This window comes from Aquarana catesbeiana, linkage group LG08 (genome assembly GCF_042186555.1).
Source record: "Aquarana catesbeiana isolate 2022-GZ linkage group LG08, ASM4218655v1, whole genome shotgun sequence".
Lineage (NCBI taxonomy): Eukaryota > Metazoa > Chordata > Amphibia > Anura > Ranidae > Aquarana > Aquarana catesbeiana.
Window position 1 is genome coordinate 249671753 of NC_133331.1, and position 17464 is coordinate 249689216.

At 43.8% G+C, this 17464-nt stretch overlaps 1 protein-coding gene across 1 annotated transcript in view; it reads left to right on the forward strand.

The window, feature by feature from the left end:
• The first annotated feature begins 370 nt into the window (after positions 1-370).
• SSRP1 (structure specific recognition protein 1) overlaps positions 371-17464 on the forward strand; it is a 122074-nt gene continuing 104980 nt past the window's right edge. The window contains exons 1-2 of the mRNA XM_073596990.1: positions 371-546; positions 8768-8953. Of these exons, the coding sequence (XP_073453091.1) occupies positions 493-546; positions 8768-8953 (240 nt within the window). The 5' untranslated portion in view covers positions 371-492. The remainder of the gene's footprint in view (positions 547-8767; positions 8954-17464) is intronic.

Sequence of the window (17464 nt, forward strand, 5' to 3'; positions counted from 1 at the left end):
AGTGAAATACAGTACTTAAAACTGCGGCTGAATGTTGAGATGTTGAATTTTAAAAGCAGCGAACTTCTGTCAGATTAGAAAACCTGTGAGATGAGCAGGCTTGACGCTGCTTTTAAAATTCAACATCAATACAGTCCGTCGGATTTGTAAAAACTGTATTTTACCTTATAAGCTCCGGTTTCTGTTAAAAATAACCGTGAAATGCAAAACTCCGGTGGGTGTAATAAGATGTCCGCTTGCCCCCTTCTCGGCGTATAGTTAGTGTGGAGGAGCGTGGGGTATAGCAAGATGGCGGCGACGGAACGTTACTTCCGTTACCAATTCTGACGGGTCGCCATATTTGTGTTCTATACTGGTTTCGGGTGATAGGTCACCAAGAGGGGAAGTGACGTCAGTTACGGAGCGCGAGTGAAAGCCGTGTGTTTCCAAGTGACTTCCGGTGGCTGGGTGCACGGTGGCGGGAAGGAGAGCGAGTGGTTTCTTTGACGCACAATGGCTGACACGTTAGAATTTAACGACATCTACCAGGAGGTGAAAGGGTTTATGGTGAGACTTGTTCGTACGAGTAAAGATAATGGGTTGAAATTTGGCAGCAGCGTGTGTGAGAGAATAGTCCTCCATGCCGGGCCACAGAGAGTTATCTGCCAAACTTATCCGCATCTCTCTGTTAGCGATCGCCGAGGGCCCAGTCACACCTGTTTGCACTGGTGGGTTTATCGCACATACCATATTGTGTGTCCATGTATCAGAGCCAACTCTACCTGTGTGTTTGTGTAAACTGCATTATATTGGTGTACAGCCAGCCTATGGCCTTGTTAACACAGGTGGGAGACACCCATTGCTTGGCTGAGTTTTTGCTGCTCCCTGGCTGCCTAGGGACGCTGGTTTTAAATGGTACAGAGCTGTACATATAAATGTGACAAGGAAAAATAATGCTACCTGCAGAGTTTGTTGGGGGTTGAAGCTTTGCAACCTCCTCTCTTGACTTCTATTTTGTCTGTCTGTGTGCGTAACCATTTACGTACCACGGGATCATTGGCTCTTTACCCAGTGCCATTTATGAACAACGCTGGATAAAAGCTGTCGGGGCGTCTGATGTGCTGGGTGCATGGAGACGCTGGCTGTACCCAAATGATTTAAGGGGCTGACTACTGTGCAAGCCGTATGTCAGAGTGAACACGGTTCTATCTACATTGCTGTTCCTTCCCCTTACATCAGGGGAAGGAGGGAGAGATTGCGTGTTTAAGAAAGGGCACAATGAATGGATCAGCAGCTGTAGCTGCTGATCCATTCATTCTGTTGCCTTCACTCAGGAATTGAGGTTGCCATGCCATTCATTGCAGCAGGACATTATAGATATGCGACTCGCCCTTCCTTCCTTGAACCCTTGCAGTAGCCAGGATGGGCTCCATCCCCTATCAGTACTCTAGCAGCAGCTATGGATCCATTGTCTACATACCCCCTCCCGATTGAGCCTGAACGGCACGCTCACTTTTCCCAGGTAAAAGTGGATATAGATGGACAGATTGGGGTAGGAGAGGCTCAGAAGTCCTGGAGGCGAGCGTGAAAATGCCCTTAAAATAACTCTTTTAAAATGATACACAATCTCAAGGCATCCCATTCTAAAATGTAAAAATTAATTGTTTTGCATAAAGCAGCAACATCCACACATGTAGATGCCCAACGTGGTCTATTCTTTCAAATGAGGTATGCCTTTGCACACTGGTACTAATTAGTCTCTCTTTCTCTCGTGACTCCAGGGGAGGGGCATACAAGGATGCTGTGCCGGTACCCATCATTCTTTTTATCAACTGATGACTTCATTGGTTGCTGGAAGGTTGTAGTGGTGCACAATGAAATCTTGTGGCTTTGTGTAAATGGCTGGCTTGTATAAGCTGCACATAAATATATTTAGTGCACCTTCTTAACCACTTCAGCCCCGGAAGAATTTACCCCCTTCCTGACCAGAGCACTTTTTGCGATTCGGCACTGCGTCGCTTTAACTGACAATTGCGTGGTCGTGCGACGTTACACAAAAACAAAATTGACGTCCTCCCCCCCCCCCCCCCCCCCCACAAATAGAGCTTTCTTTTTGGTATTTGATCACCTCTGGTTTTTATTTTTTGTGCTATAAACAAAAAAAAAAAGCTATTTATTTATTTTTTTTACTTTTTGCTATAACAAATATCCCCAAAAACATAAAAAAAAAAAAAAAAAAAAATGTTTTCCTCTGTTTAGGCCGATATGTATTCTTATACATATTTTTGATATTAAAAAAAAAAAAAAACGCAATAAGTGTATGTTGATTGGTTAGCGCAAAAGTTATAGCGTCTGCAAAATAGGGGATAGAGTTATGGCATTTTTATTACTATTTTTATTATTATTATTATTTTATTTATTTAGTAATGGCGGCGATCTGCGTGTTTTTTTTTTTTTTTTTTTTTTCTTGTGACTGTGACATTATGGCGGACACTGTTTGTTGACACTATTTTGGGACCATTGCCATTTATACAGCGATCAGTGCTACAAAAAATGCACTGATTACTGTGTAAATGACACCGGCAAGTAAGCGGTTAAACACTAGGGGGCGATCAAGGAGTTAAGTGTGTCCTAGGGAGTGATTCTAACTGTGGGGGGGTGGGCTACCACTGACATGACAGGGAGCAGTAGATTCCTGTCATATCACTAGGCAGAACGGGGGAAATGCCTTGTTTACGTAGGCTTTTCCCCGTTCTTCAGCTCCGTGACACGATTGCGGGACACCGGCGGACATTGAGTCTGCGAGACCCGCAGGCACAGTCATGCTGTACGCGGCGCGTGCGCGCCCACTAGCCCGCCAATTAAAGGGGACGTACAGGTACACCCATTTGCCCACCACTGCCATTGTGCCGATGTATATGTGGTTAAACTGTTTTAAAGAAGTTCACCTTTTGGAACATGTGACATGTTCCAGCAGCTGCAGCCTATCTCCCCTTCCCAGTGACAGCAAGCGGGTATCTTCTCTGGGCGCCTGCTGGCACTGTTTAAAAAACAAAAACAAACAAACTTAGCTGCGCGGGGCTCCGACTGCCCAGCCATGTCATTCATTCATTCACAGCCCTCTGTGGTAGTAGGGGAAAAAGGAAGTGAAGCCGCAAGGCTGCTTTCCAAAAAAGGCCTCTCTGAGGTTTTTGTACTATTCCGCCATTTTTATTTTAACTAGGTAGGGATCGGCTGCCGGTGCCGCCATCCTAACTAAGGGATACTGCGCATGTCCGAGCAGCGCGGCGCTTTGTGAATGGCCCCGTTGTTTCCTGGGACACACACATGTCCCAGAAGACAATGGGGCTGCTCGCCGAGGAGGAATTGAAGAAACAGCGCGGCAGATTAGGAAGACTGCCTAGCAACAGGGGTTTCTGGTGAGTAAAATTTTTTTTAAGGGTGTTAATGTAAATTTTTTTTTTTTTTTTTAGGGTGTCCCCCCACTTAAATAATTTTTTAACCACTTGCCACCCAGGCCAATTCTGACATTTTTCTCCTACATGTAAAAATCATCATTGTTTTGCTAGAAAATTACATAGAACCATTATATATGTTTTTTTAGCAAAGACCCTAGAGAATACAATGGCGGTTGTTGCAACTTTTTATTTCGCACGGTATTTGCGCAGCAATTTTTCGAACGTGTTTTTTTTTTTGGGGGAAAAAAACTGTTTTGTGCTTTAAAAACAAAAAAACAAAACAGTAAAGTTAGCCCAATGTTTTTGCATATTGTGAAAGATGAAGTTACGCCGAGTAAATAGATACCTAACAGGTCACGCTTCAAAATTGCACACGCTCGTGGAATAGCGCCAAAGTTCGGTACTTAAAAATCCCCATAGGCGATGCTTGAAATTTTTTTACTGGTTACATGATTTGAGTTAGAGGAGGTCTAGGGACAAAAGTATTGCTCTTGCTCCAACGTTCACGTCGATACCTCACATGTATGGTTTGAACATTGTTTTCAGGGGCGCTTTATTTAAAACATATTTTTTTTTTTTGTAAATTTTACTTTTTTTTTTTAGTTTGACACTTTTTTGAAAAAAAAAAAAAAATTTTGATCACTTTTATTTCTATTACAAGGAATGTAAACATCTCTTGTAATAGGAATATGACATGACAGGTCCTCTTTACAGTGAGATATGGGGTCAATAGGACCCCTTCTCACCACTAGGCTGGGAAGCCTGAAATGAAAAAAAAAAAAAAAAAGCGATCACGGCTTCCCAGCCGAGGCAGCGCCGTTTTTTTGAATGCAGAGGCTGGGCATGACGTCATAACACCGCGCCCGGCCTCCGCCAATTGTAGAGACTCCGGCGACCATCTGGTCCGCCAGAAATCTCTATGATCAACATCATCCCGTCTCCAACTCACCGATCGTAGCGGTGAGTCGGTAGAAGCACCAGAGGGCAGCGGGAGGGGGGGGGGCGTTCCCTCTCGCCTCCCGTAAGAACGATCAAGCGGTGGAACAGCTGCTATGATCGTTCTTATGGTGTAGGGAATCGCTGGCTGAAAACGGCAATATCTGAATGATGTCTGTAGCTACAGGCATCATTCAGATATCCCCACTCAAAGTCCATCACGTCATTTGATGGTGGGTGGCAACAGGTTAAAAACTGTCATCTCTGTCCCGCAGTGGCTGCTCCTCAGGCCCGCTGTTGACTCACCGCCAGTCCCATCCACTTTAATGGGACGCCAGTCCCATCCACTTTAATGGGACGCCAGTCCCATCCACTTTAATGGGACGCCAGTCCCATCCACTTTAATGGGACGCCAGTCCCATCCACTTTAATGGGACGCCAGTCCCATCCACTTTAATGGGACGCCAGTCCCATCCACTTTAATGGGACGCCAGTCCCATCCACTTTAATGGGACGCCAGTCCCATCCACTTTAATGGGACAGCTGGTGATGTGGCAGTGACACAACAAGGTGGCAGCAGCGGGTGAGTGGATGCCCGCTAACAGGTGCTGCCATGATGGATCTGAAATGATAGGTGTTATTTTAAATGTAAGGACTCATTCTTGCTGGTAGTTAGAATCTTTAGTATTTGTAAGCAAAGGTTTCCTATCTAGAATAATAAGCTGTCGGGTTAGTAAAACAGCGATATCTAAACTGATTTTAGGTTAATGGGTTAAAGCGGAGTTCTACCCACATTTTTCACTGCTCACTATGCAGTACTAATGTGCATTCTTTGCCCCCTTAATGACCAGGCCATTTTTTGCCATGCGGCACTGCGTCGCTTTAACTGACAATTGCGCAGTTGTGCGACATTATACTTACATACCCTTTTTTTTAACCACAAATAGAGCTTTATTTTGGTGGTATTTGATCACCTCCTGCGGTTTTTAATTATTGCGCTATAAACAAAAAAGACCATCAATTTTGAAATAAAAATCCATTTACTTTCTGCTATGATACATATCCAAAAAAATTATATAAAAAAACAAATTTATTCATCAGTTTAGGCCGATATATGTTCATCTACATATTTGTGGTAAAAAATCACCATAGGCGTATATTGATTAGTTTGCGCAAAAGTTATAGCGTCTACGAACTATGGGAAAGATTTAGGGACTTTTATTTTTTATCTTTACTGGTAATGGCAGCAATCTGCCATTTTTAGCGGGATTGCGGTGGACAATTCTGACCTCAAATGACACTTTTTGGGGACCAGTGACATTATTACATTGATCAATGCTATAAAAATGACACTGGCAGGGAAGGGGTTAAGCGTATTCCCTCAGCGTGTTCTAACTGTAGGGGGATGGGCTACCAGGGACTTGACAGAGATCACTGTTCCCGATCACTGGGAACAGTAGATCTGTCATGTCACTAGGCAGAATGGGGGATCTCCTTGTTTACATAGGCAGTTTACATTGAGTCCACGGACACATATGCGCCTGCCAACCTCCTTGCACGAACGGACGTACAGGTACGTCGATTCATGCAGGAGAGCCAACCTGCCATTTATATCTGCGTGAGCTAGTCTGCTAGTGGTTAAAATGAATTGGCAATTTATTATTTTATTTTCTGTTCTTGCCTGATTTATGCCTATATCTAATTTCACTTCCTCCTTTAGCCGCCGCGGTGCTCTACGTCATTTCTGGTTTTGCATTGGCTCCTGGGAGATCTTGATCAGCTTGGCATGGCACTGCTCCCGTAACATTTAACATTGGTGTGTATGGAAAATCTTGGTCAGCTTGGCATGGCAAGCTGACCAAGATTGCACCGCACTGCACATGCGCGAGATTGGCAGGTGGATACTGCATACACGGAATCCAGGAAGGACACTGTGGCTTCAGGTGCCCACACTGGAGATGGCCACACTGTGCAGGAACTTGACAAAGTAAGCAAACGATGCTGCACAAATAGAAAACTGGGAATAGTTTACGGCATACTTTTGCACGAGGCATGAGTATTCTAGGATTATTTTTTTCTTAAAAGTCATATTTCATATACGGGAAGTCCCTGAGTTATGAACACAATAGGGACTGTAGGTTTGTTCATAAGTTGAAGTTGTTCTTAAGTTGCAACACTGCATTTGTAAGTGTAACTTCCAGTCGGAACACTGCATTCGTAAGTGTAACGTCTGCCTGTGCATGGATGTGGGATGTTCTGGGTGCTTGTTATGTTATCTGGGGCTCTTCTGGCCATGTAGTACTGCAGTAAAGGATGTGTCCGGAGGTATCCAGGACCAGCGTGGATGGAGCACAAGTGGCCGGCATTTGAGGCCGTTCGTAAGTAGGAGTCGTTCGTAACTCATGGACTGCCTGTATATAGATAGTTTGGAGGTTCCAAGTTATTTTCAAGCAAAAAATACTGATTTTAACTTGTAATCTATAAGTGTCAGAAAAGGGCTTTAAGTGGTTAAACTCACCTCATTTACAGACCAAAGTTCATTCCTTTGATCTATAAAAATACATGTTACAATGTTTCTCTTTATCTTCGATGTTGTGATAAACTTGGTAGGCTGCCTGGATTTTGTTTTGTTTGTCAGATGTCAGAAGTGAGCAGAGAACTCTGCACTAATCGGGAAATGCTGTTTTTAAGATTGTGAGGCGAGTTGAATCGCAATCTCGATTCTTTAACCGATTCAATACTGGGCACTTTCACCCCCTCCTTCCCAGACCAATTTTCAGAGCGGTCAAACTTTGAATGCGAATTGCGCGGTCATGTAACACTGTACCCAAATTACATTTTTATAATTTTTTTCACACAAATAGAGCTTTCTTTTGGTGGTATGTAATCATCACTGGGGTTTTTATTTACGCTACAAATGAAAAAATACCGAAAATTTTCCAAAAAAATGCATTTTTTTAGTTTCTGTAATAAAATTTTGCAAATAAGTAATTTCTCTTGATAAATTTTGACCAAAAATGATGCTGCTACATTTCTTTGGTAAAAATAACCCAAATCAGTGTTTATTTGGTGTTGTCGGTGGTGGGGAACAGACAGATGTTTTATGGGGACACTGATGTGTATAGGGACTGGGGTATCATTGGTGCTTGGTGTACTGTTTGTGGGGTAATCTGTAACAGCTCTGTGTGTAAAATCATCCTCCCACAGAGAGCTGTCATAGATCTGCAGATCCCTCCCCCCATGCACTGAGCTTGGTGGAGAAAACTGTCAGACATGCGTCTCTGTTTACATTGTGATGGCTGTGATTTGACACAGCTGTCACTTGATCAGGAGGGCCAATCACATCGACCATATGCCGATCTCTGCTCAGCTGCATTCTGTGATCATAATGATCACAGGATCGAGCCGCAGCGCACCTCTTGGCCACGCTGCGAGCACCCATTCTGAGGGGCGTTCCTGAACATCCACTCAGAACGAGGAAAGGACCACCCGGCCGTTTATGTGCAGTGGCCGCGTGGGAAGTGGTTAACTATTAATCATCCAGCTCTAGCTTATGGTGTGTTTTTCGTAGGTCCTGTGAAAAAAAAAAAAAAAAAAAAAAGCATCAAAAACGTAACATGGGTGTGTTATTGATGCGTTCTTGCTGCATTTTCTATGCATTTCAGTGCAGAGGTGTGTTTTTTCTTTTTAACTGACCAAAAATGCAGCAAGCAAGATTTTTAACACCACAACGGACCAATGTGAAGACATACATAGGAGTTAAAGGGATGCATATTTCTTGAGCTTTTTTTGCACTAAAGTTGCTGATAATTGCCGACAATAAATCCATATTAATTTAAATTCATTATATTAAATAAAAAGTCAAATATAATATTTTAAAAACTTTTGTTTTCGGCCAAGTACCTCCTGAATTTTGGGTTTCGGCACTGAAATTTTGTAGTGCGTTAAGCTTCAGTGCATGTGCATCACCTCCTGAATCACGTGTTAAAGGATAGGTTCACCTTTTTATTAAGATTTCTACTGAAAGGAGAAGAATAACACAAGGGACACACCATATACTAACTGTAAGTTATGACCCTTGTGCTGATTTTACATTTTAATTTTTAGCTAACTAAATTTGGGCTTTAAAGTCCTGTACTATCCTCCTCTCCATCAATGTTATATCTGTGATTGCCTACACTGCCACCGACCCCTCATCTCAAGTTGACCTTTGGTCTGGGAGGAATACCAAAGCTGCCAAGCAGGTTTGCAGAATTCTGCCAAGCAGGATCTCTGTAACCAGTATAAGTGACTGGCATTTATCCAGTGCAGAAAAAACCCCAGCCAACAAGTGTAAATGAGCCCTAAGAGAAAAAGCCTTAAAGATTGTTTTATGTTTCATTTTCTTTTCTCAGAATGATGGACGCCTACGTTTATCTAAGGCAGGACTTATGTACAAAAATAACAAAACTGGAAAAGTGGAGAATATTGCAGCAACTGACTTGTCAGAAGGGATCTGGCGTCGCGTGGCACTTGGGTATGGCCTCCGACTGTCAACACGTACAGGTCATGTGTACAAATATGACGGTTTCAGGGAGCCGGTAAGTGCCGATGGTAAATTTTGTTCCTTTTGAAAATATGCTTTGGTAAATTTGGGTGATTTCTTTTTTTTTTTTTTTCTTTTATAATTTACTTACTGTAACCCAGATTATGAGCATCCTGAGGTACAGGGTGCAATAAATATACATCCACATATTTGTTCATAGCCAGAGACTCAGTCGAAGCCATTAGATCTTATTACAGCCAAGCGACATGCTTATTTTGAGAAGGAGCTTGCCTGACTTGTTTTGAAGGATACATTTATTATCTAGGAGTGTGGACATTTTTAAAAACTACTTGTCCATGAGACTAAATTAGGGTCTCAATTTACTTGTCCCTCATGATAATCTGTTTGTCCTGATTAAAACTATTTTTTTTTTTTTTTTTGTAATCAAAACCGAATTTAAATCTGAGGTGCTTTTACAAATGTCTGAGGCTTTTGAAAACGAAAGGGGCTTTATGCGGACTTTAATGTTTTTAAAATTGCACTGTTTATCTCCTACTCACCTTTTCTGCCTATCTCCAGCACCACAACAGGGGACTAGCAGGGACAGGAGAAACCTTGCAGTGTGATGAGCACCAATTGGGTGCCCGTCAGGAAAAAGGGGGTGTCAGGCTCTTAACGCTCAGCAGAAGCAAATCACCAACCCCAATGAGATAAAAAAAAAAAAACTTTATTGCTTCTGGATACCCTCGCACATGGAACCACTTGGTACTCAGTACAAGTGCATACTAAGCAGCCAAATCAACAATCCATTCCGTTTAAAGGATACGTTTTTACCTTTTTTAAAATAAAAATTTTTGTTGGGAGCCTGAAAGCATTGCACCAGGTGCAATGGAGGACTCCTGCAGACTGTCAATGTAATCTCTCAATTTCACACTGATTGGAAGAATCAGTGAACTACTAAGAGCGCTCAACAGCGCTGTGATAGTTCATTGAGAACTATATGTCGTCATCCGCAAGGGATGTTGGTACTTGCAGTTGATTCGTTAACAAGACTTTGTGAATGAATGACACGACCACGTGGATGGAGCCCCACACTGCAGCACTCTTTTTAAAAAGTGACAGCTAGTACAGGGAACTACTCCCCGCACCACTATCACATAGAGGGCTTGGATCTCTGAGCCACTGCAGGCGTAGGAACATGTTACATGTTTCACCGTAAAAATGGATGTTACACTAAAAACGGGTGGAACATGAGCTTAACCTTTTAACCCTTTCGTTATGAGAGCTGGTTTTGCGTTTTTCTCCCTTCGTCTTTTAGGACAGCACCTGGAGAGAGCGCAGCTCCACCCACTTTCCCAGGAAACACTGCAGTCAGTTTCTTTAAAGACCGGACACTTCCACCATGGCCTCAGTTGTAGTGTTTCCTCCGCCATGGTGGAAGCGCTGCAGGGAACCAGGGGTGTGCTGCGCTTTCTCCAGGTGGTGAAAGTAGGGGGCATACCGGATTGATGTTGTTTTTTCTCTCTAGAAGACAGCCCAGCATCCTCCCTGACGTGTGGGGGATTCTCCGGTGCCTCCTCCTCTTCATGCTCGGCGAGAGCCAGGCTGCGATGGTCCCGCTCCTTCAGACCGGTGGCAGGGCTGTGGAATAGAGCGGCGTCTATTCTGCGGACCGCACGCCTTCCGGGTTCGGATGGCAAGCGTGTCATTTCCGACCGGGGGCGGGGCCTCGAGCGGCGCGACGCGGCTTCCGGTTCCGGCCGCTGGAACGCAGGGGGAAGGGGCGGTCTCTACGGCTGATGTCATTTCCGGCCCTCACAGCGGTGAGCGGCCCGGGAAAATTAAATAAAAGTGCACGGACGCCGCTGTTTGTCCTGTCAGACAATGGAGGACGATCAGACGGCGGTGGCAGGAGCAGGAGCCACACTAATCAGCCAGGCTCAGGTAAGCAGGGGCATTGGTCACTGTTTTTACTCTATGGGCTTTTGTGATATTGATATATAAATTCCCTTCCCTAAAAAAAAAAAAAAAAAAAAGGGGGGGCCTGCAGATCACTTTGTCCTGAGTACTAAAGGAAGGATAAGTGATTGATTATTTTTTAAGGTGGATCTGTGGGGTGATTCACCGGCTGTGGAACAGGACATAGGGGTTAAGGGGTTAACTTCCTTGGTGGTGTTTTTTCTGTGTTCCTTTTTACAGCATGTAAACTATTTTGGTGAAATATGGTTCAGCAAATGTCTCTTTTTCCCTTGGGATATTGCAGAAGGCTAAAGAAAAGACCAAGCATGTCTCCCCTATTGTTAAAAGGAAATGTCCCTCTTGTAAGGGGTTACTGAGGGATTCCTGGACCAAGATATTATGCAAATCTTGTATTGCGGACATAGTTAAGGAGGAGACAGCTCCTGCGAGTCCTGCAACTCAGCAAAGTGAATTGCTGAGCTCTTTCAGGAAGGAACTGGCAGACACCTTTGAGTCCTTCAGGTCCTACCTGGATAGGCGTCCAACGGTGCATAGCAGTACGGTGCCACATTCTCAATCTTCTGTGTCAGCATCCAGAGGGGGCAGCGACTCAGAGGAGGAAGAAAGTAACATTTTACTAAATTCTGATGAGGAAGCGGAAGAAGTAAATGAAGCTTCTTCTCCTTCTTCTAGGTACAAACTATCCCTTGAGGAGGTAGATGATCTACTAAAGACAATACACACTACCCTTAACATCACAGAGGATAAGACTCAGCTATCCTTACACGATAGGATGTTTCAGGGCCTCGGAGAGGAAAAACACAGGGTTTTTCCTGTACATAAATTCTTATCAGAAACCATTAAGAGAGAGTGGAAGGATCCAGAGAGAGCCCCTTTCTTTTCTAAATCCCTCAAGCGGAGGTTTCCGTTTGATGAGGATAGCTCGCATATCTGGAACAAAAAACCAAGACTGGACGCAGCGTTTTCCCAGGTATCAAGGAATACTGACCTGGCGTTTGAGGACATGGGTATCCTTAAGGATACCATGGACAAAAAGGCAGACTCCCTATTAAGGAAGGCATGGGATTCATCTTTAGCAAATTTGAAACCTGCCATGGCCTCAACGGTGGTAGCCAGAAATCTGGAACACTGGCTGGAGCAGTTGAAAGCCCACATTGAGGCAGGGACGCCTCGTAAGGATCTGCTAGATACGCTCCCGGTGTTATCAAGGGCGGTAGGGTATATAGCAGATGCCTCAGCGGAGTCAATCAGGATGTCAGCTAGATCCACAGCTCTGATAAACTCAGCTCGCAGGGCTTTATGGGTCAAGACATGGACAGGGGATACTGCTTCAAAAACAAAATTATGTGGTTTACCCTTTGAGGGTGATCTAGTGTTTGGCCCTGGGCTGGAAGCTATACTTGACAGAACAGCTGACAAAAAGAAGGCTTTCCCTATAAAGAAGAAGGTGATTCTGCAAGGCAACAAGAATTTTCGTGCTTTTCGGAAAACCCCAGAGACCAAAGAGGCAGGCTACAAAAGGCCTTGGAAATCTCAAAGAGGGAGGGGCAGGTCAGGAGTACTTTTTCGCCCCCCGACCACAAGCACAAAAACCCAGTGACGGTCATCCAACTGTGGGAGCAAGGCTACAGACCTTCTTTTTACAGTGGAAGACTATAACGAACAGCCAGTTCATCCTCAAGACCATTATGGAGGGTTACAGGCTGGAATTTTCTCAACCTCCTCCTGTGCGTTTTTACATAACCCAGGCTCCCCGAGACTCAGAAAAGTCACTAGCAATGACAGCTATCCTGAAAGACTTGATGCTACAAAAGGTGATCGTGAACGTGCCCCCCGGGGAATTAGAACAGGGGTGCTATTCACACATATTTCTTGTGAAGAAGCCGTCGGGAAAATTCAGGCTCATCCTGAACCTGAAGATTCTAAACAAGACTATCGGGTACAAAAAATTCAAAATGGACACAATATTCTCAGTGAAGAGTCTCCTGACCCCAGGATGTTTTATGGCGTCCATAAACCTGAGAGATGCATACTTACATGTACCAGTAGCATCAACATCTCAGAAACACCTAAGGTTTGCGATAAAACTGGGGGAGGCTACCCTTCATCTCCAGTTCAGAGCTCTCCCTTTCGGGCTGTCATCCTCTCCGAGGATTTTTACAAAAATCCTGGCAGAGGCCTTAGCCCCACTCAGAGTAGAGGGGGTATCAGTCCTGCCCTATCTAGACGATCTACTAATTTTTGCCAAGACAAGGGACCTATTAGTGAGAGATCTAGAAAAGACAATGAGACACTTAGTAGGTCTAGGATGGATAATAAACGAGGAGAAATCAAACCTGATTCCATCACAGACCATACTATTCCTGGGCTACACGATAGATTCCATCCAGGAGAGAATTTTTCTCCCCGAGGGGAAGAGGGAGAAGCTTCAGGGGGCAGTAAAGAAGACGCAGACAAATATGCCAATCTCCATAAGAGCAGCTATGTCGGTCTTAGGGCTACTCACTGCGACTATTCCAGCAGTGCAGTGGGCACGTCTACATACAAGGGAGCTCCAGCAGACAATTTTAACGAGTTGGTCCTATGGAGAGTCCCTGGAAAAGTTAATAAGGATACCTGCGCGGGTTCAGAGGAAGCTCTGGTGGTGGAGAAATCGCTCAAACCTGAACAAGGGTCTGCTCTGGGGTTTTCCTTTGGAGAAAAGACTAACAACAGACGCAAGTTCCTGGGGTTGGGGCGCCCACCTGGACAAGCAGATGGCTCAGGGGAGTTGGACAGACTGGGAAGCCAGAAAGTCCTCCAATTGGAGAGAGCTAAGAGCTATTCTCCTGGGTCTATGGGCCTTCGAAAAAACAGTCCGGGGCCATCATGTTCAGGTTCTATCGGACAATGCCACAGCGGTGGCTTATATATCAAGGCAGGGAGGAACAAGGAGCAAGGCTCTGCTATCCTTGGCACTCCAGATTCTAGCCTGGGCAGAAAACAATCTAAACTCCATAACAGCGATACATCTGAAGGGAGATTTGAACCTTCTAGCAGACTTTCTGAGCAGAGAAAGAATACTGGAAGCAGAATGGAGTCTGAATACAGAAACTTTCCAAAAACTAACAGAAAGATGGGGAGTACCCCAGATAGATCTTTTTGCATCCCAAAAGAATGCAAAAGTAGAGGCCTTCTTCTCACTAAACAGACAGGATCAGGCAGAGGGATTGGATGCATTAGCGCAGCCATGGAACTTCCAGTTGTGCTACGCCTTTCCCCCTTTCAGATGATCCCCTTGGTCTTAAAGCTACAGAAAGAGAACACGAGTATGATTCTAGTGGCCCCTTTCTGGCCCAAACGGGCTTGGTTCGCAACAATACAGGGGATGGCGGTGGAACCTTATTGGGAGCTTCCGCTTCGGAAGGACCTCCTAACGCAGGGCCCCCTTCATCACCCAAATACCCAGCATCTCAGGTTGACAGGTTGGTTACTGAGGAGCAGATGTTAAAAAATAAGGGCCTTTCAGATAAGCTGGTCTCTACCCTGCTGAATAGTCGTAAGGAGGTAACCAGGGCCATCTACTTCAAAACGTGGAAGCGATTTAATAGCTGGTGTGCGACTAGGATACTTTCGCCACAGGAAATTGCTCCAGTACTAGAATTTCTCCATGAGGGAATGGAGATGGGGTTGGCAGCTAGCACCCTAAAGGTGCAGGTAGCTGCATTATCGGTTTTCCTTGAGAGACAATTATCTAGGGAGCCGCTTATTATTAGGTTTTTCAAGGCATTGGCCAGAGCTAGGCCAATACCTTTTAAGTTTTTTCCTAGATGGGACCTGTCTGTGGTTCTGCGGGGGCTAATCAAAGGGCCTTTTGAACCTCCAGAGGAAGCATCAATCAGGCTATGGTTGTTAAAAATAGTCCTGTTAGTAGCAGTAACTTCAGCTAGGAGAGTAAGTGAGTTACAAGCTCTTTCCATAAGAGAACCCTTTTGTTATATTTTTCCAGACAGGGTAGTGCTAAAAACTGACCCGGGTTTCTTGCCAAAGGTGGCATCAGCATTTCATAGGGCACAGGAGATAATTCTCCCTACTTTTTGTCCTAACCCGTCCAGTGCTAAGGAGAGGTCTTTCCATTCCCTGGAAGTAAGAAGGTGTTTATTACACTATATAGAGATAACAAAAGATTTTAGAAGATCAGATTCGCTCTTTGTTCTCTTCTCTGGTCCACGGAAGGTTTATAGAGCATCCAAAAGCACCATAGGTAGATGGCTCAGAATGGCCATCAGTGAAGCTTATAAAGCTTCAGGAGCAGAGCCCCCTAAGGGGGTAGTAGCCCATTCAACAAGGGCAGTAGCAACGTCCTGGGCAGAGAGGGCAGGGGCTTCCCCGGGTCGGATCTGTAAAGCAGCCACGTGGACGAGTTTCTCCACCTTCACCCGCCACTACAGGTTGGACTTGCTATCAGCAGCGGAACAATCGTTTGGCAGGAAGGTCCTGCAGGCGGTGGTCCCACCCTAGAGTAAGTACTCTTTTATCATCTCCAGGTGCTGTCCTGAAAGACGAAGGGAGAAAACCCTAGTTAGACTTACCGGTAACGGTATTTCTACGAGTCTTTCAGGACAGCGCCGATGACCCGCCCTAAATTTTAAGGTTATAAGATGTGTTATTGCTGTGTTCTGCTTATCTAATTTCAGCATGGCTGGAGGTACTCTATGAACAACTGAGGCCATGGTGGAAGTGTCCGGTCTTTAAAGAAACTGACTGCAGTGTTTCCTGGGAAAGTGGGTGGAGCTGCGCTCTCTCCAGGTGCTGTCCTGAAAGACTCGTAGAAATACCGTTACCGGTAAGTCTAACTAGGGTTTTTTTTTTTTTTTTTTTTATGTTTGCACATGATTAAAAAAATTTAGGCCTAAAGATTACATAAAAGCGGCCAAAACATTATTACACTTTTTCTGAATGCAGACACCCATGAAAATTAAGTAATGGTAGTCCCAATTTTTTATGTGTCACAATATTACGGCAAAGGTCTAGGAAACGCAAAACTTCAGTAAAAAACATACCAAAGTTAATTTTAGAGGGCACAAGCACGCAATAAATCACCCAATTTTTTGGTAAAATATAAAAGCAGCGGTTGCACAGAGTAAATAGGTACCCAGCATGTCAAACCTTAAATTTGTGTGTGCCCATGAAATGGCGACAAACTTTATTGCCCTATATTTTCTATAGGCAATGCTTATAGAGTAACGGTGGTTCTAGAATTATTGCTCATTACTGCGTGTACTGCAATATGTAACCTGTATCGCAATCGACATTGTGCTCACTCTGGATCCCAGCGGTTTAGACATTAACGGCTGTGTGAGTTATTTTGAGGGGACAGCACATTTACACTGTTATGCAAGCTGTACACTCACTACTTTTCATTGTAGCAAAGTGTCATTACTTCAGTGTTGTCACATAAAAAGATATAACAAAATATTTACAAAAATGTGGGTGTGTGTATATATGTGCACTGCCTTGAAAAAGTATTCATACCCCTTGAGACTTTTCACATTTTGTCATGTTACAATAAAAAACAAATCTATTTTATGTGATATACCAACACGAATTTGCACATAATTGTGAAGTAGAAGGAAGATGATAAATGGTTTTCAATTTTTTTTTTTTTTTTTACAAATAGTGTTGTGAAAAAGTATTTACCCCTTCCTGATTTTTTTTTTTTTTTTTTTTTTTTTGCTTTTTTTTCTCACACTTAAATGATTCAGATTATCAAACAAATTTTAATATTACACAAAGATAACCCGAATAAATCCAAGATGCAGTTTTTAAATTATTTCATTTATTAGGGGAAAAAAGCTGTTCAAAACTGCCTGGCCCTATGTGAAAAAGTATTTGCCCCCTCCCATGCTGAATCATAAATGAACTGTGATTAACCACAATTTTTTGGAAAGCTGAGTTCAATTTCACTTGCCACACATAGGCCCGATTACTACCAGATCTGTTGATTCAAGAAATCACATAAATAGAAGCTGTCTGACAAAGTGAAGCACGCTAACAGATCACAAAAAGCCACACATCTTGCCACAATCTATAAAAAAAAAAAAAACAAAGTAATGTACATGTATCGGTCTAGGAAGGGTTTCAAATCCATTTCTAAGGCATTGGAACCCCGGCGAACCACGAGGAGAGCCATTATCCACAAATGGAGATAACTCTGGAACAGTGGTAAACCTTCCCAGGAGTGGCCGGCCTACAAAAACAATTCCAAGAGCATGACGATGATGACTCATCCAGGAGGTCGTAAAAGAACCCAGAACAACATCTAAAGAACTGCAGGCCTCACTTGCCTCAGGTAAGATCAGTGTTCATGATTCAACAATAAGAGGCTGGGCAAAAATGGCATCCATGGGAGAGTTCCAAAGCCACTGCTGACCAAATAGAATACAAAGGGTCATCTCACATTTACAAAAAAACACCTTGATTATCCCCAAGACTTTTAGGCAAATATTCTGTGGACCGATGAGACAAAAATGTAACCTTTTTGGGAGGTGTGCGTCCTGTTACATCTGGCATAAAATGAATACAGCATTTCATAACAAGAACATCA